The sequence below is a fragment of the Xiphophorus maculatus genome, chromosome 7, assembly GCF_002775205.1.
Source record: "Xiphophorus maculatus strain JP 163 A chromosome 7, X_maculatus-5.0-male, whole genome shotgun sequence".
Taxonomy (NCBI): domain Eukaryota; kingdom Metazoa; phylum Chordata; class Actinopteri; order Cyprinodontiformes; family Poeciliidae; genus Xiphophorus; species Xiphophorus maculatus.
Genome location: NC_036449.1, coordinates 12687852 through 12712132, shown reverse-complemented (window position 1 = coordinate 12712132; position 24281 = coordinate 12687852). Strand labels below are relative to the sequence as shown.

At 37.8% G+C, this 24281-nt stretch overlaps 1 protein-coding gene across 2 annotated transcripts; it reads right to left on the bottom strand.

Annotated features, from left to right (window-relative positions):
* Positions 1-342: 342 nt before the first annotated feature.
* srpx (sushi repeat containing protein, X-linked) lies at positions 343-23109 on the bottom strand. Of its 2 annotated transcripts, XM_023337574.1 has the most exons (10): positions 22910-23107; positions 16470-16526; positions 13957-14145; positions 8690-8866; positions 6909-7035; positions 6664-6785; positions 5691-5870; positions 4456-4589; positions 1017-1138; positions 343-934 (listed from the first exon to the last, which is right to left on the bottom strand). In XM_023337574.1, the coding sequence occupies exons 1-10, from the start codon at positions 22968-22970 to the stop codon at positions 751-753; spliced, it is 1353 nt and encodes a 450-aa protein (XP_023193342.1). In that variant the 5' UTR covers positions 22971-23107; the 3' UTR covers positions 343-750. The 2 variants fall into 2 exon arrangements, with proteins under 2 accessions (XP_023193342.1, XP_023193343.1); XM_023337575.1 differs by lacking the exon at positions 16470-16526 and having other exon boundaries at positions 22910-23109.
* Positions 23110-24281: the final 1172 nt, after the last annotated feature.

The following is a 24281-nucleotide window of genomic DNA, read 5'->3' as shown; positions in this document are numbered from 1 at the left end:
CAGTCAAAGTCCAGATGTAAATCTAATTGAAAATCAATTTCAATTAGATTCATGGGTGCTCATTTTTGCTTTTCAGTCACATAAAAAGCACTGACGTGTGTTTGTTATAAGTTTACAAGGCATTGTATCAGATAAAATGACAATGCCATAAAAAGCAGTTTTAAAAATTATAAACACGTTTCTACACCAACCATTTCCGTTTAACACATGGTGAGCCTCTGAGTCAAATACAATCATTTTTTGATTAATGAACCCAAATGACATCATGATGACGGAGATTTCTCCACAGAAATAAATTAAACTGACTCACAAAAACAAACATCATCACCGAGAAGCACAGCCTCCGCATTACTAATTTTTTATTAGTTTTATGAATTCAAAGTACATCGCAAAGTAAGATGCAAGATATAAATATTAGAAAGAATAGAAATTTTCCCAAAGTTTCTTTTTTTTTTTTTACAAAATAGTAAATCATATTTCTGCTCTGAAAAAATGTATAAAAAATAAAATAAAACACACAGTGACAGCCCTCGAAGTGACTGCAAAGCACTGTGTGATCTGTTCAGACCAGCTTCAGATCAGCAACATGCCAGATATCTTTGATCATACGCAGAAACACACATAAACACACACTGGATACAAGACAGGAGGAGTTCAGAGAGGGGTGTGTGGCATAAAACATAATGATCTGAGCTGTGTGTGTCTGTGGAGCAAAAAAAGATCAGCGCTCCACGAAGGGAAGCTTCTGTTTTATGACTGACAGAACTGGCCCGCCTCCTGCTGTAACACCATCTCGTCCTTGCGGAGCGGGAACGTGTCGATGGTGGTGAATAACTCAGCTGCCGTGATGGGGAACGGGTAGCGCTGCTTGTCTATGCCCTGCTTGTCCACCAGCACCATTTGGAACGACCTCTGAGGGATCCGGAGCAGTATCCTAGGAAACGCACATCGGATTAAAGTCGTGCTTGCTGAGGTCACACACGACTGCGTGCGCGTGTGCGTATGTGTGTCAGTACCTGATCTGCAGGGCCAGTCCAGGTGGGAGAAGCCTGTGGCGGATTCGGCCAACTTGAGCTGGATAAGTCCCAACCAGCTCAATGACGGTGACGTGTCTCAGGTCCAGTCCACACTGAGCGGGCTGGGACAAAGATCCACAAGTTACACAGCTACTGAGTCACATGGGTGTAAGAAACTGGAGATCTTACTAGGGGTGAAGCGATTAATCACGATGAAACGATTACTGAAATAGTCGTCAACTAATTTAGTAATTGATTTATCATTTATTGGAGTATATAAACCCAAAAGAACAACACAATTAGAGCCTTAAGGAAGCCAAAACTGTACAAAAAAAATATACACATTTTACATTTAAAATAAAAAAACCTTTTTGGTCTGAAAATTTCCTTTACCCAGAAGTCCTCGAGTGGCCTAGTTTTAGCTCTACCCGGTTCACATTCTGAAAAAATATTTTCTTATTAAAGACCATTTGCAATCCAATTATTAATCTGTAATCCAAAAAGAATTATCATCAGGAAAGAAAATGGGCTTTTATTTTTAAATTTTGCTTGCTGTATTTAAAGAAATGTTGACAATGAAGGAAAACTATATTTTCAAGAGAAATGTTCTTCCACTTCTTTCACTCATGAAGAAAATTTCATTAAAAAAAGCCACTGGATTCTGTAAGACGGTTTTAATCTTCTCTATGTTATTAAAGAAAATTAATTTTATTTACAGGATGTAAAGCAATCAGCTGCTGCATCCTCAGAGCTGAATGAAATCCTGTTAATAGTAATTTGCTTAACATCATGCCAACAATAAACACTCATTTTATCTAGTCAGATGCAGCTGGAAAACAAAGCTGAACTGTTATATTTCAGTCCTATAATTAGCTCCAAATAATTATGTTTAACCAGCTGGACATAAACCTCATGGATAATGCCATAATAATACCGTCTATAACACCATAATGTTGTGTTTGCTCCCCATCTGTGACAAAGAGACAAGTATATAGCTGAGCAATTATACCTTTATTAAAACAGAAACATGTTGCGTAACACAGCAAAAGCCAATAAGTTTATTTATTTATACAACTGTGGGATTTTGTCACATAAATTATTATTAAAAATGGGTTTTGCTTTGTTGTGTGTGAGGGTTTTATTTGAAGTGTGTGCTTGTCATCAGAACAGCATTAAAGCTGCTGCATGTTCAAAGCTGATTATCTAAACTGGCACTCACAGAAATTAAAAATTATGAAACTCACTGAACCTTAATCTGTTTGTCGTCTAAACCGGGTCACTGGTACCCATCTCCACTGGTCGTTGTATGAAACTTACGACATCGATTGGTCGCCACTCCATCACCTTCTTGCTGCAAAGCTACAGAGCTAACACCTGCGCCACATTTGCATAACTAACATGATGAAGAAAATTGATTTTTGGAACACATTAATAATTCAGACGTAAATGGATGAAATAGTGACAAGTCATCAAACGTCACAACGAAAACTAATTAGTTATCTGATTCCCGCCCATCGCACCGTAAACCTGATATGCTCAAAAATTAAGATACCCATGTCATGTCACTAAACCTGCTGTTAGTAAATTGATCAAAATGTGACTCTTTTATCACTTTATCCATCTGTTGAACATGCTTAACCCATCAAGATTTACCCTCATTTTCTTTGGCTATTAATTTCTAAAAAGTTTGGGATAGCTTGTTTCCGAAAAAAAGAGAGAAAAAGCTGAAAACATAAATATTATTCTTTCCATACTTGGACAGATGGTAGAGAAACATGATTTGTGTCTCTCCTGGGACCATACCATACCATACCAGCTTTATTTATGAAGCACTTTATACAGCGACAGGACCAAAGTGCTATACACAATCATAAAATACAATGCAATTCTAAAATAGAAAAGATTGAATATAAAATACATATTAATATACAGACACAATAAAACAAAGTGAAACCTCTCAGATTGTGCCAAAAGCCAAAGAAAAAAGATGGGTCTTAAGAAGGGACTTAAAAGCAGCAAGTGAAGAGGCCTGTCTGCAAAGAGACGGCCGAAAGCTGGTTCAATTTTCTGCAAAAACTAAAGCAGCAGTATTTGTTTGCTCTGTTTAAAAAAAAAAAATAATATATGTATTTACAGTGGATGTTACACTTTAAAAAATTAAATAACGCTTTCTGCATATGTTTAAGTAATAACATTGGCTTCATTTGTTTTAATGTTGGTTTTTATATATATTGTTTTCCACATTTTAAAAATGTTTGTATTGTGTGTGAACCTTCATACCTGATGTTACTGCTACACCTGAGTTCCCCCTTTGCAGGACAATGAAGGCTGTTTCTATTCTACTCTATTTATCAATTGTTTGAATTGCAGAATAGGTGTGTGGTGATTTATGTGCAAATGTTATGAAGTGTCGATTTGGACATGAGCACAGGATGACACACAATGCAGAAAAACATGTAGGAGAAGACACCTGGAGCTCCAGTCAAGAGTGAAGGAGTTTTTTACACAACGGCTTCGGTAGATGGTGGAGGGAGCTTAAAGAATACTGAAGTGGAGATAGGAGTGCAATATATCAAACAGAGGAACTCTGCTGTTTAGAGTTGTGAAAATATGTGGCATCATTATGATCTGTCTAGTTCTGCACCACAGTAATGTACTGACTTGTGTAGTCTGCGGGATTTTATTTATCTTTGCAGAGTGATGACCTAACATGGATCTGACGCCTGATACACAGAGACAAAATCTAATTAATCCAATCAACTCTGAGGGAAGATATTGCATTTACATAAATTACTTATGTGAGGATTCATATGTAGCTGTGTGTCTTATTCTTAATCCACACCAGGTCTGTCATATGATTCTCCTTGAACAAACTCTCTCTAGTTTACAATAAACGAGGCCTAATCAGTGTTAATTTTAGACACATTTTTGAATGACTAATTAAAGAGTGATCCAACAATCCCTTGTTTTTTAGGAATAGTTTAAAAATGACTCAATATCTGATGGGAAATCTAAAAACAATTAGTTAAAATCAAACTAAAGGACTAGCAACCGGACTGACCAGTGGTCCCGTTAATAAACTAACACTGATTAAGTCTCTCGACTCATAAGCTGAATCTTAAAGGTCAGGGGTTTAAACAAAGCTCTGACTTAATGGTTTCTGACATAGTGGAGGAAAACAACACCGACGGAAAGCCACCACTCACAGAGCTGTGTCACTATCGTTTATTCATCGCTGAGACATTTCCTGATCATCAGCATGACATCCTCTCCGTCTTCTCAATTGTTCTGCTAAGATACAAACAACGCAAACACACCGCAGTCGTCTTTATCCGCGCTGCTTTCCTGCTCCAGCACCCAGCTCAGTCAACTTGGATTTGGATGAAGCTGTGAGTGTGTGTGTGTAGGTGTGTGTGTGTGTGTGTGAGTCATGCCTCACCTGCAGGTTAGTCATCTGGAAACGGTAATTGTGATTGGCAGCCGTCGGGGCCGAAATAATGAGGAGCCGCCGCTTCTCGTAGAACTGGTCCAGCAGCGCCGCGGCCGAACGCACCCCCACATTTATGTTCATGGCTGTGATGACATCGAACACAAAATTAAGTCAGTATATGACAAGAGAGTACATGAAGGTGAAGGTTTATTACCATACACTGTGTGAGGCGTTGCATAATTAAGGCTGACGATGAGGAGCTTCATTCTGTGTGAAACAGAATGAACTCACTATGGATTTTTTAAATCGATGGACAGGCTGTTATTTTCTTCTCCACCGAGCCTCCAAATCCATACAGAAACTGCAATATCAGAAATGACTGACACATGTAAAAAACAAATTGCTGAATCTGGATCTACGTTCCAGGACTTCTCCAAACTAGCCAGCCTGCAGTTTGCACTTAATCTTCAGCTGATCAACGATGGCACTCGCTATGCTTATTGTCAATGCTGTTGAACTATTCATTTATTAGCTCTGCCAAATAAATAACCTCACACAATGCGACGGCTCACTTATTTGGTCAATAAATATCATTTTGAAGAGGTGCAAACCTTGAGAGGAGACAGTACACAAGACTTTAACCCCTTAGCCCTCACATAGGTGAGGGCTAAGGGGGAAAATACAATGGAAAAGTGGCATGGGGGCCGTTTTACAATTCGCCCCTGCAGCATAAGAACAGCTTCATGCACAATAGAGTGCATCACAAGTATTTTTTTATTTATTACATAGAATATCAAACGAAAATGTAAAAAGGTATTTTAAAGAAGAATACCAGAGCAGCATTAATTATCTTACATAATCCAATTTTTAGCTTGGTTCCTATGTTCTGTTTCAAATTTCTAAACTTTCCCACATTTAATTTTCTGGATTTTTCAAGCAGAATTGTGGAAAAATTGATACACTGTTTTTAGGATGATTGCATTTGAACTTAAAGACTTGAGGTGTTTGCAGCTCTTTCAAATGTCCTCTGCTTGTAGACTATTTGTTTTGAGAACTGTTTACTCCAGTTGTCTTCCTGAAGGCTTCAGACAGATCTTAAGATCTCACAATGATGCTTAGCAGAGTGATTATGATCTAACCGCGTGGAATTATTCTTTTCCAGTAGGAATAAATATGAAAGTGTCCAAATTTATCCTCAATAGAAATTGCATGTTTACTTATATTGTGTGTTGAGCCGTACATACGTGCACACGTTGTGTCTAAACCAGACCAGGAGAGTCCAGACTGACACACTCTGGCAGCGCCGCCCTGCAGCTCGAAGCCGCCGGTGCAGGAGAAGTGACAAGTAGCGCCGTAGTTGTCTCCGTCACTGTCGCACTTCATGTAGCCGTTGTCTGGAGGGAACAGAGGGCTGCAGCGACGCACTGGGCAAAGACAGGAACATAGAAGAGGATTAAACAGGTTAGCGATTAAAAGTATATTTTGCATCCAAGTTGATATACTGCGATCTGATTTTACACGAAACACAAATACTGAGAATTGAGACTTTTTCTAATAATTCAAACATATAAATTGAATTTTATTCATATACATTAAAACAATAACAGCAAATTAATCTGTAGTGACAGTTTTGAATAAGCAGTCATGGGTATTTAGATTCTGAAAGACTTTGAACTGAATCTATAAAAACTGAATCTATAAAAACTAAGACATTTATCATGTCAAAACAGTGAATGGACAATACCAACTCTCAAATTGTTCTGCATAAAGTACAAAATATATATTGAAATTGATCAATTTCTATAAATATATAATCTTATATTGATATATACTTGTATATGTGTAATAAAAAACTCTCATTAAATCCATGAAAATGGTCATTATTTCACAAATGTCATTTTCCCCATAAGATAAAGTATTTATTTATGTCTTTTTGTCTTATTTGGTGAACCGACTGACATTTTATGGACATTGAATAATAAGGTAAATACTTTTTTACAGTGGAGTAGGTTGGTCTGAGTAGCTTAATTTCCTTAATACTTAAATAACACACATTAAAAATCAGCTTTTCATGTCCTCTTGGCTTATTGTTGTTTATCAACATTAGCTTCATGATCTGAGACATTTAGGTCAAATATAGATATGTGAGGCAGTGAGTGCATTTTTCTGTAAGTACATAAAAAAGCCGCTCTATTCAAGCTGCTTTCTCAGGCTCACCTCGCACTCTGATGGTGAAGTGGCAGGACCCTTTGTTCCCAGCCCGGTCAAACACACTGTAGGACATCTTATGAAGGCCTTCTGGGAAGTCGGATTTTGATGGTTTCCCTTTCAGGGTCACACTGCAAAGCCCGTGTTGAGTTTTAATCTTATACTCTGATCTCTGACCAGTTTTGAAACAGGATTTTAGCTGACTCTGAAGAGAAAAGGTCTTAAAAGAATCAAAGGGTTATATCCGGACTGACTCTGTGAGGATGCCGTCTGCAGTGTCGACGCCCTCAGGTGTGTCCCAAGTCATCCTCGCCGTCAGTTTTCCTGGTTCTGCCCACTTATCCTTGACATTGGGACACTTGATTTTCGGGGGATCAATATCTACAAACAGATTAAAAAAAGAGATCTTTATCTAATCCTTATTTCATCCACATGAGCGTGCATGGTTCACCGATAATGGTAGGAGATTCTTTTCTTGACCTCTGAAACAGCAGCACATAGTAAAAAAAAAAATAAGACAGAATTTGGCCTTCTGTCTTATGCACATAAATGTCACTGTGATAAACAAAAGTGTTCAATTTAATCACATTTTGTCAAGTTTCAACCACTAACTTCAATTTTATGTAGTAGAGCCAGGGAAAGTAATAATAAAAACAATAGATACATGTTTGATGTCATGTTCAGTGTCTCCAACTTTGCATGTATAGAACTAGAAATTCTTGCCTACGTCTGTTGGCAAAACAGCTTAAGCTCAGTTACATTGAATTGACAGAATTTGTGAACCTTTCTTGTCAGAAATTATAATTTGGATATAGGTCAAGACTTTGACTAGACCATTTCAACTGATGGTTATGCATTGATCTAAACAAATTTATTATAGTTTACTCGTGGCGGTGTACAGAGACTTTGCTCTGTTAGGGTTAGAAGTTATGGTTATCCCTAACCACGTTTCTATAAAGACCTGACGTCTTGGTAGTTTTGCATTTGTAGGATCCTGTTTACATTGCCTTATGTTTCATAGCTTTGTACTACTTTGTGTTGGTCTATCACATCAAATCCCAATAAAAGTCACTGCAGAAAGGTAAAATTTAATAAATAATCAAATTATTTTTATGAGTTACTGTAGCTGAAGTTGCTACATGACAACATATTTAATTAAAAAGACCAAATATAAAAACTCAGGTATATTAATATATTAACTGTAAGCAATTTATTTCTCACTATTTAGTTGAATAAATAAAAATGTGCTTGTTTTTAGATGGTTTGCACTGTCGCCTCGTGGAATGGGATTTTTTTTTTTTTATGCGCTCTCTGTGTCTCAAAGGGTTCATTTTATTTTCTCCAGCATCTTTCCACACTCTGAAAACATTCATGTTCTGCTACATGCAAATACAAATTTGACTGGGTGAGAGTGCATTCTCATTTGTCTCACTTGTCTTTGTGCTGGAGTAAAAAATCCCGGGTGGTTTGTTGCATTAAACAAACATAATCATCCAGGGAAATGTTAGCGAAATCAAAAACATGTCAAAAGAACCTTCCAGTGTAACACAAAAGCAAATGAATCATATGGTGAAAACATGGATGTTTCTTAGTGTCCTTGTAGACAAAGAAGTAGAAAACTCAATATTAAATCTTCAATGCACTCCAAGTACATGCTGGCTGTAGTGCAGTCTGTACACTTAACAAAAAAGGGAAAAAAAACACTGACTGCAGTTGCAAACCCATTCTTTCATTGATGTGTTCATCAAAACATAGCTCCTTCATCTCTCACTCATTTTCAGCAAGAAGTGAAAATAGTGTAATCTTCCAGTGAATGGAAAAGAAAAACGCTGCCTGCCTGTTTCAGTTTTTCTGTGTATGATGTCTGTTCGTGTCTAGAGGACTGCTTTCTTCCAAGCGTCAATCAGAAAATCAGGAAGAAAACAAAAAAGCTCTGGAACTGACGAGGCGTTTCAAGGAAAATCTGTGAAATCTTGTAGAAATCCTCTGGCTACGCTTAAAGCAGCAAACTAAGCAAATACAAACATAGTCTTACCAATGCATGTGGGGACTCCAGCGCTCCACACCTTGTTGTGCTGGCAGACGGATGTTTTCTGGCCTTTCATGGAATATCCAGGAGAACAGAAGAACTCGCAGCGAGAGTTGTAGTAGGAGCCGTCCGAGCATTTGTAGCCTCCGTTAGCCAGCATGTTGAGCTTTGGGCAGCGGATCTCTGTGAGCAAAAACAAGCTCATGATAAAGACGCTCTACGAGACTGTGTGTTTTTCTGACATGTCTGGTAGAATTCAGTAAACTAGAATATGATTGAAAAGTCCATTTATTTTTGTAACTCAATTCACTAAATGAAACACATCATATAGATTAGTCACGCAGAAATGGATATTTTGAAATCTTTATTTCTGCTAATTATGAAAAACATTTAAGATTAGAACACAGAAACAAATCAATAACAAAACATTATTGGTGTAACAACCTGCTTAAATAATGTGACTTATGTTGATTGCCTCCATCTCTGCATTGCAATGTGCTGCGGAAATTCAGAATACAACAAAGAAATGCTCAAACATTTACTGCAAAAGCTGCTTTAAGTAGTGTAATGATGAGGCTCTGGAGTGGAGCTTTGGAGGAAAATCTCATTAAAATGGGTTCTTACACAATCAGTAAGACTTAAAACTGGTACTGCTTTGGTGGAGAGAAAAAAAAAACATCTATTGAGACATGAAAACTACTTTCACAGAGTGCTGTCTTCCAGACAAGAACTGCTTAATGATGCTTTTATGGTGGACGGCTTGTTGCTGAATGATCTTTCCCACAGCAAATATTAAATTGTCCAAAACTGTCTGTCCACACATACCACCAGCATGTATATAAGCTAAAGGCAGCCTCTCTGGAGATCCAAAACATGTCAGAGCAGAAATGATGATAAAGCAGGACTTTACAGTTTTAAAGGTTACCAGGCAATGGGGATTTTCTTTTGTTGTTACGTTACTCTTGGGTTGCTGCCTTGGAAGCTTAATATCCAGCTTGTGTTGATATATTTGTTATCTAAAAAAACTAATAATATGACACACATATGCCATTAAGGACTTCAGTATTCATGTAAACAATTGCTCATCTTCAAACTCATCTTCATTTTGGGCCACATCTACATCATGTTGTAACAGAATGAATTGATAAAACTCTTTAGCAAACTGTTAAAGTATTAGTAAATAGATGTGTCTGCATTCGTTAAGTTCTTTCTAGAAGTAAATAATATTGAACACTTCACATGGCTCACTAACTCGTGTTTGTGATTTTTTTGTGAAGCTAATTTAGAAATATTTGCAAGACATTTTGCGATATTTGTGCTTATATTTGGCGGTAAATGTGACATTCTTCTACACGCCATACGGCTCACAGACTATCTTCCCGTCAAGTCGGCTGAAGCAGCGGTGTACGTAGTAGAAGTAAGAAATACTGCCCCCTAAAGGTGGGAGTAAGCAGTCACTTAGACTCAATGTTTTTGACCATTTTTGTGGAAAACTCGCATTTGTGGATTAGCGCGAAAACGTGTGGGGATCTGTTAATTTTGAGTGAAATTCCATGATCTCAGAAACTGAAAAAAACTGGAGTAAAAGGATAAAAAATGTTAGATTGGTAAAATAATATTTAAGCACACAACTGCTATCTTGAAGCTCCTATTTACTACTTATTATTTCACATAAAAAGCTGTGGTGGGCCAAATTTGAGTTTGACACATGTGCCTTCAATGCAATCTTTTGTAATTTTGGAAAGTTTTTCTTATTTAGGAATATTGCTAGCACTAATGATGCTGCAGCCTTTGGCACCACAGACCAATAATCTATATTCTTCTGCTAAAGAGAGGCTCTCATGCCTTCAGCGTCCCACATATTTTCTGTGCATCTTTTTAGTAGTCAATATTGCTGCAAACTAGAGTAAAGCCTGTTTTCTGCACTCTGTGGATACACATGCCCTCTATCATGATAAAAGTAAGCCAAACTAATCAACACTCACAAAGTCTAACATCAATAGACTCTGCATCTGTACAAACAAGTCGAACGATGAAGCAACTTTATCATCAGACAAATAAATAATTGACTATTTTGCTCACCGTCTGGTTTAACGTTAATCTTTTATAATACCATAAAGTTAAAGCCTGAACAAACAGAATACATTTTAAAGCATAACTGGAGAAATTGTAACCTGCAGCATGTACCCAGCAGGAGAAACAATCACACCTGCCGTGTTTGTCTCCAGTTTTCACCCTGCTTCATTATCAGTCATCAATTTGGTGCTCTGCTTGAGAAACATGCGGCATGACAACAACATGGGAAAAGGTTTGTTTGTGAAAGTCTCACACTCGGGATGTGTGAATTGGCAGCATGCTATCTGCGACAGTAGACTTTAAAAAGCTGGCATTCACGCATACACAGTGATATTTGTTTCACTGGGATCATCTAAAATAACACTGGGTGGGCTGGCCTTCACACGTAGCCAACAGCGATGACTTGTTTTAGTTAATTTTGGTTATTTTTAAAGTTTGCCTGGTGAATTACATGCTTTTGAACACGATAAAGTCAGAAAGGAGAACACAAACGATTTTTTGAGCAAAGAAAAATCGAAAGCTTCTCAAATTTCTACTGAAAAAAACTCAGAAGTCAAAGTTGAATTAATTCAAAAGGTGAAACACTTCAGAAACTCAGACAGCAGAGCAAAATCTGTTGCAAAGAAGAGGCTTTATTTTCCCACAGGTGATGTGCAAAACCAATGAGTTTCCCTGGAGAAACTGAATTTTTGAACAGACACGGTCTGAATTTCTTCTGCATTCCCAAAAACCTTTCATTTCAAATGCTTTTCAGAACATAAGAACATTATTGCTGCCTTACAGTAGAAGCACAGACTAATGCAAGAGATGCAAATTAAAAATATAAAGGTCATTATTTACTGTGATGTTCGCCTTTGAGGATTAATAATCCAGTCACATCAATTATGACATTGTTTTGCAAATTAGTGACATTATTACTTTAATTGTGAGCTACTTCACAACCAAAACTGTGGCTATGATCCATGATTGGCAGATTATGCACTGAAAAATGATATTTTGTTCCTCTAATTTATTAAATGCATAAAAACAAAACAAAAAACAACATCTTTTTCTGTCTATAAATGTATCAATAAACAGCATGGACTCTGATGCTTTGTCACAATCGCATAAAGATTAGGGAATTTGAATTCATCTGTCTACCAAAGAAGCACTTTTTTCCCCTTTTGTCTTATGTATTATAGAAAGTTGAATAATGTTATTTAATGTTAATTTTAAAACAAAAAAAACATCAAAATCTGCACTTCAGTTCTTAAAGAAAACCACAAATCAGTCTAAGGTTTACATTGCTCACATCTTCACTATTAAGTCATTCTGATTTAAAGGAGCGCTGTCTTTGAAAGGTCTTGTTTCTATAAATTCATTTTAACTTTTATTGTTTCCTGGTATCCTCAGTAACCTGAGTGTTGTTGCTAGATTACCTCACCACCTGTTACTCATCTCTTGCTAACCTCTTCTCACCTAATCATTTCTCCCAGTAAAAATAGCCCCTGTTAGTCATTCAGTTTGTCAGATCCTCAACCATTTTCTCTGGCTGTTTTAAACTTTTAACTTTTATGTTTGATCTTCTGGATTTTCTGATCCTACAGCAGAAAGATTATTGAATCAATCACGACACAGACATGATTATTGGGTTGATAATAATTACTGTCAAGAGAGGTGAATATGCCTCTTTAAGGCTTTTTTTGCCTTGTTTCCAATATAGTATATAGTCCACTTATCTCTAAGGGAGAGTTCATACACCCTGTGTGAGCAGCGCATTCGTGAGAGTGATTGACAGCGCTAAGATCTTCCTCCTGGCTCTGATTGGTTGTTTCTGACTGGGAACGGTACATGTCTGTACATTGGAACAACACCAGAGGAGCTCATCTTTTTCACAAGTTATCTGTCTCATGTTATACTGAGATGACATAGTGACAGTTTTAATAAAAATAAAAATACAAAAATTACAAATCTATTTTTATTAGTTGCATACTGCAGCTTTAAGACAGAGAAGGACCCCCAACGTGGACGGGGTGGTTTACCTTATTTAATATACTGTAATCTCCACCTCAGTGGAGGGGTTTAAGTATCTTTATAATCCTGGGAGTTTTTCCTCCTAGTAGTTTATGTAATTGCAAATTAACCCCAGCGGAGGAGTTAGGTTATTTAAGGACCTTGAAAAACAAAGTGAGCAGAAACTGGAAATGGTGTAAAGGGGCTAGAAAAGTTAGGTTGCTTTCTTCCAATCACCTTAATTTCATGGACCACCTGGTGGTCTGGTCTTCGATTCTGGGGTTCACCCACTGAGCACAGCCCAAAAGGATGAGAGCTGACTTACTCCACATAGACCCAGCATGTGCTGGGAGGTGCATCAAGGGTGGTAGAGAAGGGCGGCAGTCAGTTTTCTCTCCTGTGTTTTTTGAAGTGGGTTTATTTGTACCGTACATGGGAGGTCCAAATTACAGAACAGCTTGTGAATGCATGAATTATGTAATCTGCATTGCTCAACATTTAAAGGTTGTTGGGTTTTTTTTGCTGTGCCTACACCTTATTACTAGAGCAGTGTTTTACAAACTAACCAAAGAGGTGCTGCAAAAAAATAATAACTTAGTTTTGTGGAAAATTATAATCAAAATTAGTGAACAGTGATGGCCATATAGCAAGGAGAGAGATTAGAGCTAAATTATCTGAGGGTTACAATAGTCAACAATTAGTAATAAATATAAAAGGCCTTCCTTTAATGACTTCAAGCCATCTCACAGGACATCACTAGACTGTCTTGGAAAATAAAACTTAGGTTTGCTTACTTGGAAGAATGAGCTAATAACAAAGGTTTCTGAGCAGGTGTTTTTCTAATAGGACTGATAACGGAGGTTTCAGTGAAGATGTTTTTCTTCTTTGTCCAACCGAAACTTCTTTGTACCGGGTTTGATTCAGGGACAGAGGTACCAATTAACCAGAGATGGGAGAAACTGAGAGAAACTCCCTACAGGAGAGAGATGGGTGGAAGGCACCATGTACGTGACCAAAAGATATGTAAGCAGAATTGTATGTTGACAACTAACCTAATGTTTAACATCAGAGCCATAAAATCTAACCATCTAACATCTGACCTGGAATTGTTCCTTTTTCTCTCTTTACTGCCCTGTGATGACTTCATCTAGGTGCTCTGAAAGATTAAAAAAGATAAAAATGTGTGTGCAGATGTTGGTTCTCACCCCGACAAGCGTAGTTGGAGGACCAGTGCTTGCTGGCCATGCACACCACCTCTGAATTCTGGGATTCGTAACCCCTTTTGCAGCGGATTTTACACCGCGTCCCCATCACGTTCCTGTAGTGCTCCCCTCTGGGTGTGTGGCAGCTCACGTCACCGTGCTTCAGCTTAATGGGCGCACACCATGGGGTTCCTGAAAGCAGAAAAAAAATTAAAAGACAGGGTACTGGGTTCTCACTGGGTGCATCAAAGCAGGTACATGACTTGGCCTTTCAGCTGGAGAAGCTCAATAGGAAGCACTTACCTGCAGACTGAAAGAGCTTCTTTACCAAAGGAAAAGCAGAGAGAGGAAAGCCACCTATCTGCATGAGCACCGGCAGATACGGTGGATTTCTCATTACCTTCTCCGTGACTCCCAATCATCCAAAAGTGTCTCGGGAGACGGATCAGAAGATAGCTTCACCCGAGGAAAAGATTTAATGATGTGTGAAGAGCTCTTATGGCTGTTAGAAAATAACTGGAAAAGTCTCTCTTTGTTAACACTACCACTGAATTATAGGTATTCACACCTTTACAACGTGATTTAGATCATTTCAGTCTAAAAGTTCAGAATTCAAATTAAATTGGTTTTCATTACAGACCGCATATTTATCATGAATCGATGATTTTCATCTCAGTTGTGAGACGGAGAGATGTTTCACAAACATCAAATGAGTCTCTTACTGCTCATCTGGCTGCATTTATTCAACTAGTCCATGTCTAGAAAGCTGTGTAAAAAACTTCTTGTCCGTCGCCAAGATTTGCAGGGTCATGACTTTCTTATTTCAATACAGGAAAAATAAAAGTCTGCAGTTTATTTCCTGCTGGCTCAGGACAAACACACATATCAGCTCAGCTAGAGAGGAGAGAGGAGATACAAGCTTGGGCTTAAAGCCACTTCTAAAAAAAATGAGGGTCCAGCCTCCCTTACTGTTGCACTGTGGACATGAGTGTTGATAGTGTTTCCACAGCCACTGGGTAAAAAGAAAACAATATTTAAACTTTCACATGAGGGGAGAGTTTTATTTGGCTCGAATGACTTCAAATCTAAAGTTTATGTTTAAAGCAAATGTTTATTTTGAAATAAAATGTTCCTCTTTAAACCCTGTGATGACTTATATACCTGTTTTGTATATGTTCCTATTTATCTATGAATGTAATGTACTGACTTTTTTTTTTTTCCAAAATCAAAAATGCTGGGAACAAACTTTGTTTAAATCTTTTGGTCTTGAGCAACATGCTCCAGGCCTTCTGGAAGTCTTACATAGTTGTTGTTTTTTTGTGTGTGTGTCCATTAAGTTACTTTAAGGTAGATCCATGTATTGAACATTTATAATGGGTTTTCCGCTCATTTAAATCCTGTGTTTTATTGCCTTCGAAATGTAACAACTCTTTCTAGCCTTGAATGCAACAAGCTGTAATCAAAAGTTTGAGATAACTGAGATCAGTGTGGATGGATTTTAATTCAGATACATTGGAAGGTTTTCAAACATATCGGCCTATTTAAGGTAATGCAATAGCATCTCAAACAAATTTAAGTTTAGACTTCGACTAAGCCACTCTAAAACCTTGATTTGGACTTTAATATTCAGATGTCTATTTGCTGATATGATTTTAATCACCATCTTGCTGCACTAACCAATTTTGCATGAGCCTAAGGTCACAAACTAATGCCTGATTCCCTGCTCTGAATCAGAAGGCATGGTTCAATTAAAATACATTTTTTTTAATCATGAATCAATCTCAGTCCATCACAGTAGCACCACCTTTGACTATCAGCATGATGTTCTTTTCCATCAGGTTTTTTGGGAAATGTGCAACAGGCCTTTTCTGTTCTTTGTCGTCTGCAGTGGTTTTCACCATGGTTGCTATTTTTGCACAGTTCTTTCTTGTTGTTGAACTTTGTTCCTTATTAGCTGATATAAGTCAGGCCTGCACTGCTTTAGATGTTGTTGTGGAGGGGTCAGTGATCCATTTGAGCTAGTTTTATACATCAAGAACTTCTTGGAATATTCACCACAGTCCCATGTTTTATCCATGTGAGGACAATGGCTTTCATTGTATTTGAAAATGGTTTTATAATCCTTTCCAGACTATTAAATGGCAGTGATTTTGTTTCTAATCTTGCTTGACATTTCACTTGATTAGGGCACAATGTGTTTCTTTTTGGGGTCTTTTTGACTACTTTATGCTGTCAGGCAGGTTCTGTGTGATTTCCTGATTCTCCTGGTTTAGTAAATTACTAATGAAATTGATCCAAAAAATGTAATAATACATTTTTTATTGTTGATCCAGCTTAATGTTGTCATTTTTACTTATTTGTATGTGTCTTTGAATCTCCTTTATACTAGGTTTCAGGGGAAAAAAACTGGCTAGGTACATTTAAAGAGAACAACCTTTTGTAAAAATAAACAAAAGTTTTACTTGACCTCTGAGGTTCTGCTTATATTTCTGCATTTTTTTTTGCAGCATAGTCACCTTTATATCTACGAGAATACCAGTCCTCGTCGTCTCCGTAACCATAGTGCCCTGACCCTGAAAGTGAGAGAAAAAAAAGAGAAAACTACTACAAAGAACTACTACAAAAAGAGCACAAGATTAGATGTTGAGCAATCCCTTACAGCTTTTCCCTGGACTCATCAGAGTAATGTCTGCTTCTGCTGCAAAGCAGACAAAACAAGCCGAGAAAACTTGCTCAACTTTCCATTTTAATCAGACTGCAAGGGGGATCTTTTGGACGGGACACAAGCGCAAAGAGTAAATTTCCAAAAGATCTTGTTTCCTCTAATAAATAAACATGTTTTGTGAAAATATTCATTCTGAAGCCCCCTTGCTAGTCCTGATCCAAATGGAAAAAGTTCTACTATTTCAGAACTGGAGTTGAAGTTGAAACCAGATGTTGACAGATGCTGTATGAAAGATACATCACCTTTTCTTTTCCTCACTGTCTAACGTTAAATCAGAGTGAAAGTTATATGTTGTAGGTGAGTTTAAAATGTTCTAAATGCCAGAATAACAAAACATAGACTATTTATTTGATCACGTTCGTCAAATTCAGACGTTTTTAGACACTATAGCAATACTGATGAGCATTTAGAAAAACCCACAAGAATAAGTCATTAGTAGGCTAATTGATAAAATGCCAACTAAGAGACATGGATGTATATATTAAGCCAACAAATCAAATTTGCTGCTTTCTTCGGGAAAACATCTTGGAAAAATCAGCCAATCAAGACCTCCTCAATTCTGATTGGTCTTTGGATAAAATTTCCAGAGGTGTGATGGTGCCACATCCATCTGTTCAAGCAAAAGGTATAAATAACATAAGAATGTCCAGCACACATCATTCAGGAAAAACCTTGTTTTGTGTTTTATAAATGTGTTTTGGTGAAAAATGTATGGATCATCCTTAGAACAAAAATGGCTGTCCCGGCTGAAACCGGCATCTTGTCCTCAGTGAAAGAGGAAGAAGCCATTACTTTAAAAACAGCTTCAAAGTTTGAAAATAATGCTCCCAGTGAGCAAAACCCAATTCTTGGGGAAATATTCCTTAGCAATCACATTTGGCAAGCAAAAATGGCAGAATCACTTTGTTTTTGAGCTTTTTGTCCTGCAGGAGAAACTGGTCCACTTTGTAAAACAGGTGCTATGACGATGGATAGCAACATAAGAACGTTATGCAGAAATACTGAAGTGACATCTCAAGACATCAAACAGGAAAGAGCCTTTTCCACCAAACTGGTCCCAGTGCTTTACTGGTGCTCTGGCCCTGTTCTTCTTCAAAAAAAACCCTCCAAGTTCTCAGAGGCTTTATTTTGTTTCATTTTTGCTCCAAACAATAACACTAAAAACTTAAATGAGAATAAAATGTCAGATGACTGTCTCTGGTCTTCCTTTAGTTTATTTTAAATCACCCTTTGTGCAGTTTAGTATTTTTTGCCGGAAGACCAATATTCCAGAAACATTTGTAAGAAGATTGTGGAAATTCATAAAATTCAGAATGTCCCACAGTTTAAAAGGATATCACACAAAATGCAAAAGGAATGAATGCTAAGTTCTGAATTTAAATAAAGTTACAAATATATCTGAAACTGACTTAATTCATTATTCATTATTCTGGCATTTAGCAAATAGAAAGAATTACTGTAATCCTACTTGACCGAAAGCAGGAAGAAATTATTCTGATTTAATCTTGGACTATAAGAAAAAATGCTATGTCTCTTTGCTGCGTCAAAGAGACATAGCATATACAAGTTTTAGATTTCAACTTCATACCTCCCATAGACCGTTCTGAGTCACCTTCAACTGGGAAAACAATCATTGAAAGGGAGCAACTGATAAAGAAATTTCTCACGGCTGTTCGGCTGCTGGAGGACACATTTGAGAGGCAGCGGTGAAAGATAAGAGGATATGCAATGAGAGAGGAAAACGGTTTTCAAAAACAGAGGTTGGGGGCAGATGAAGGAAACACAAATAAGAAGATATTGGCACAAAAGGAGTTAAATTAGTGAGGTGGAATGAACAGTAGAGTGAATATGGTCTCTGTGCTGCAGGATAACAGAAAAGTGTTCAGCCCCACTCTGCTTCCAGTCAGTGAGCTAATCTGCTTTTCCCCACCCGATTTCTTATCATGGTTTTTCTGCAAGTTTACCTGAAACCTTTCTGGAAAAAATGCAGTCATCACCTCACACACACACACACACGCACGCACACACACACACACACACACACACACACACACACACATAAGCATTGATCCATTTTAGTAACTGTGTTTGTGCCTAGCTCAGTTATTTTCCCTAACTCTAACCAGTGTATTCCTAACTCCAACTTTAACCAAAACATAATTCACACCATTTACTGTACACTGGTGACTTTGGGCCCCATAAGGAGCAGTGGGTCCTCACAGTGTAGAACTCGCTGGAAACATGGGCCTATAATGCTGTAACAGAAACACACTCACACACTCTTTCCATGCTTTGAGGTTTTCATCATGACATGAACTTCATGATGAAAACCCAGTCACTGAGTCACACTTATAGCCGGCTAATGGGGAAACTACTGCAAAGTTTCTGCTTCATGGTGGAGCGAAGGAGGGAGGTAGAAAAATCCAGTTGTACAGTGGGGGTGTGTGTTTGTGTGTGCTCACAGTTTAAATGAAAACCACTCAGAGGTGAAAGAGTCTAATCTGGATCTAATAATGATAAACATCAGTCAATTTATTTTTCTTTAACCCTCTATGGCATGACTTTTTATTTTTGTGGGGAAGAAATATTTTCCTGCATTCTTTGGGAGCTTGGTGGTCCCTAATTACATGTCAATCATAAAATCGGACTCTGACACCTCCTGGAACCAGATTTGGGTTTGTTGCCTCAGGGTAACATTGGTCTAGAACACCAAGATTGTCTACACTGATTATGAGAAATGAAATACAAATCAAACAAAAACTATATTCATAAAAGAACTATTTTTTGGACAAAAATATGTCAAAAATCATGCCCCCCAAAAAATAAAATAAAGGAGCAATGTGAGGTACAGCTATGTGGTTTGTTGCCTGAGGGCAACGCCATGCCATAGAGGGCTAAACTGCCTTCCTACATTACATTTTGTGTATGCTTTAGCATCAAAACCACATAAAATACACATATGTGGTGTCTGTCAAGTATAAATATATTGTTGACATGAAGTCCTGACTGATGTGATCAAATTCATTGCGTTGCTCCACTTAATACTATCACCTATTGCTGAACTATACAAAAAAAAAAACTTAAGAATAAATCTTTTTTTGATTTTCACTTTGAGTATTTTGCAACAAAAAGGATAAGAAACCGAGATCCATCCGTTGGAGCTGGACAGTCACTGGATGAGGAGAATGGATCATCCTGCGAAGGTTGCAAGTCCAACACATGGAAACACAACCAGTCTCACACACATAGACATGAACACGCCTTCCTGTTTCCACTCGAGTCCATTCTGTACCGAGTCTAATTGCTATCCGCACTCCCTCCAACAGGTGGCGTGGATATGCCTATGTTTGGATCTGTGCTGACACAGCAGCCAAAAGAACATAGATTAAGTCCAGTTGATTCCGTTCCTGCTTGTTCATAAATAGTTTCTACATTCTAATGAATTCAAGGCAAGTATGAGCAATCTGAGATTCCTCTCCATTCCTAGATTGTGAATCTGTCAGGAGGATGAAGAAGAAATGAGCTGCCAGCATCAACTTCCTGTCAGTCTCTCCTACATCAAAGGAGTTGTTAGCACAATCTCTGCCAAATCTTTGAATGTGCTGGAGCAGAAGGAGCTTTTCCTTCCTATCCTCATGGAGTAACCACAGTTAAAATAACTGAGCCCAATTTTGCAATTAGCTGCTCTCTTGGGGCTTTTAATGCAAACCGTCAGACTTTGGAAAGAGTTTGTTCTGGTTAAATGTTGAAACATTTAACCAGAACCAGAAGGTGCAAAATCCAACATAGTCATTAGTAAATTAGCATACCGTTTATCCAGTCTTTAAAAAGTTTATTTTATTTTTTCCTTCCACTAATGATTTTTCAGCCTGGTCACTGTTAAGGTAGAAATGGGTATTTGAAAGATGTGGGGCGAATAGTTTTTGTTCTGTCTGCAAATACTTTTTTGAAGCCAAAAAAGCCCATTTTCACACAGATTTGCTTCCTTAAATACTTAAGGATGCCGCTTGTTCGCTATGCTCTAAGAAACGTGGGAACTCGTCACAGAACATTAAATTACACACAGGCGGGCTCTATTTACTAATTACACCTATGAAGTGAATTGATTTGGTTGCACTGGATTTATATTTGGAAACAAAGTAAAGAGGGCTGCATGCAAATGCAAACTTTCAGATTTTATTTGTACAAAAATACATGAATCAACCCGGTATCATTTTCCTCCACTTCATAACAATGCATTTTGTGTTGGTGTATTGAAAAAACTTCCATTACATTACATTATATGAATTTGTAGCGTAAAAAAACATCAATAGTTAATAGGGTGGGAAATTGCACTTGCAGTGCCAGCAACAAAATTACTAATATGAAGACGAATCTTCTATTTCTAGTTATTTTTCTCAAAGTGTTTGGGAGTAAGTTTTGTGGCAAGTAATATAGCAAGAGTTGATTTTGTTATTAATTTCTTATTTTTACCTGCTCAATAATAAACAAAACACCAAATATTTAAGTAAAAGAAACCAAGTATTTTTTTAAAGGGATAACATGTCATGCACTTCAATCATTATATGAGTTGATTGTTCTACATTTTCTTCTATTTTCCTTCATTTTACAACATGAACATGATTCAGTCTTTCTTAAAAGGCTCTTGCCTCACTGAGCCATTTTTTATGAATGGAGGCTCCAGAGTCTGCCTTTGAGGATTTGCCTGTTTGCCATATATGAAAACAGCTGTGGTGAGTGACACATTTCGCACTTAAACAAAACTCCATTAACAATATCCCATTTGCTTCTTTGCTGTCCAAACAAACTGCATTGATTACTCAAGAACACCTTGGGGTTTCTGAAATTTTTCTTTAAGCATTTTTGCGGGACAATATACCTAATTGAAGTCAGCATCGCAATATTAGTGTGCATAATAGCACAGTTGCAGCAGACTGCTAGAATGCAATATTTGGAGGATATACTGTGTATTTCAAATGTTATGCAAGGAGATTCTGCATATTTGGCTCTCTGATTGAACTCTCCCTGCCCACAAGGCAAAGAAAGAAAAGATTCAGGGAAATATGGGTAGATCTGGACTGAAATCCTTTACCTTCAGCAACAACTGTGTGTCACTTTTCCTTCCACTTCACAGCTGTGCACTATTTTTCTGTAGCTCTACCAAGCAGAACCCCTCCCCCCCCCTGAAAAAAAAAATAAATGAAAGTTTGTGAAAACATTGTCGTCGTAAAAGAGCAAGAAGTACTTGTTAAGAAAATCTCTACATCCCAGCCTGTGCATTCAGGCAGCCACAAGCTGCTAATGAAAGACATAATTTACCACCAGCACACACCTCGGCAGCCCCTGTAAAATAAACCCCTCATTAATCCAAACACACGTTTACACAAGTACAGACTGGAGTCCCAGCAACCTGGTGAGCAGTTTTTAAGTCTGTCGGGGTGTCTTCATGTTGCAACCTGTAATGACCTTACAGTGGTGGTGAGCTGCTTTCCAACCATCTACAAGTTCATAGCCACTGCTGCTGCTCACGTCCACACACACACACACACACACACACACACACACTGAACTCCTTTCATACTCACATGAACTCTGAAGTGACTTCATCTGCTGCAGGCTCTCTCATTTGTCTATCTGGAAAGCTTGTATGCGTTCCTATGTTTGATGCATAAAACATGTAATTATGTTTTATGCTTAAATGATAAAAAGATGCTCAGGCGTAACAAAGTGAGATAGGAAAAGCTAATTAACAGAAGTGCAAGCCATCTAATTACTGCTGCAGAGAAACGCTAAGACTAATGAGGCTTTCCGAGAGAAAAATACTTGTTCCATAAAAAGTTACTTGAAAATGTATGCGGAAATGTTCTTTATTTTAATTAGAAATCTCTTTCTTACTGTCTCTGATAAAAAGTGTGAACAGTAGGAATATAAAGGCTGAAAGAGTGGAGCCACAGACCTGAGCTCTGTGCAGAAACGTCCCCCAGATGCACACTGCACTCCCCCCGCTTTCCACCCCCAACTTCCACGTAAACACACCCGTAGTTCACCAAACTCAGACCCCCGATCACACAGCCGCAAAAAGCCCCCCACAATCTGTCCAGCTCTGAGCCAAAGCTACCGGTGCTTCACATTTTCCCCTCCAGGCAGTGAGGAGATAAGCTAGTGGGTCATTTGTGGATCATTCTTCCTCTCTTCTCAGCAGGGTTTGTGAAATGTTGACTCAGCTCTTACCTTCATATCCGGAGCAGAGACAGATCTGGACGAACAGGAGACCCAGTGGCCACAGCTCCATGTCAGGACGGGCAATTTTTAACGTGTAGGCAAGAGGAGGAGGACAGCTTGCAAGGAAAACTCTCAGCGCATTCCTGCTTTTTCCAAAGAGCCCGCCTCTTGCTCCAGAAACAAAGGAGGATTCTCTTTAAAGCAGGCAGGGCATCCACCGGCGTTGAGTCAGGGGCCAGGAGTAAAGACGGGGGGCAGGGGGAATCTGAGAGAGCCAGGGCCTGACGTGAACAAAAACACATTCAGCTGCAATGCAGCAATAAAGCTAGAGTCTAAACATAGAAACAAGTTTACCATTATTTATGACTGTTAAAACAACAACAAAAAAGATTATTACATTCAAAAATATAGATTTTTTTTCCGGGTCAGTCAAGCCCAAAAGTATTCACACCCCTGGCAGATTTAGTCATTCAACAAAGAAGATGATTTCTGATAGGAGGAGACAGACATCCCTCAGGGGAAAATAAACTCCCTTTTTAATGGCTTAACAGCTTTTTGAACATTTCCACAGGTATTTTGACAGTTTATGCTTACACAAGGAGAACTCCTAATACATATATTAGTATATGTATTATAATAACTGTTAATATAGTATATATAACAATGCCACCTTGTCATCATAATCTCTCTTTCTTTTCTTCCTTCAGACTGACAAGGCTGGACTCCAAAATGTTAACATTATTTCCAGTCTAAAGAAAAATGTTCTCAGAATTAAAGGATTGCTTTATATTTGAACTCCACAATGTATAAAATCACAATTTTTCTTTGAAAAATTGCAATTTAAAAAGGAGCACAGCATGCATTTTTGGTAAGCTTTAACATTTCTGGTGTCATGCACAAAATCCCTACTTGCTAATAACATTATGTCCTTCATGTCCACACCTGAAATACTGTACATCTTGGTCACTGTTAGAAGGGGAAAGTTAACTTACAATAATCAGCTAAATTATTACTATGTCATGTTTAAATAACACAGTGAAGACCTACTGTACATTAGGCCTAAATATACGAATAATTTTGAAATTAACTGCATGACAAAAGGCGAATCCATTTCAGCTTCTCTTTTTAGTTTCAGACTGAGTGCTTTGCAAAAATATCGCTTGTCACATTCAATATCAGTCGCATTTTGTCACGGTACATGCAAAAACGTAAGTGCATTTTATTGATAATTAGTACATTTATGAGGTTGTTATTCAGAGACAAGTTTGTATTTTTGTTTCTGTCAAGGTGTGCGCAGCTGATTTTTTTTTTTTTTTACAAATTCGCTTCCTCTGAAGATCCTTCTTTTACTGCATTTTCTTTACCTGCCTGCTTCTTGAGC

Bases quoted from the DNA above. Each gene is read 5' to 3' on its own strand.
- srpx (XM_023337574.1), bottom strand. From the start codon at position 22,970: ATGGAGCTGTGGCCACTGGGTCTCCTGTTCGTCCAGATCTGTCTCTGC. The intron at 4,590-5,690 runs GTATGTACGGCT...ATGTCATCACAG, and splicing joins TTTAGACACAACGTGTGCAC to CCATGAACATAAATGTGGGG. The intron at 1,139-4,455 runs GTGAGGCATGAC...TCTTTGTCCCAG, and splicing joins TCCAGATGACTAACCTGCAG to CCCGCTCAGTGTGGACTGGA.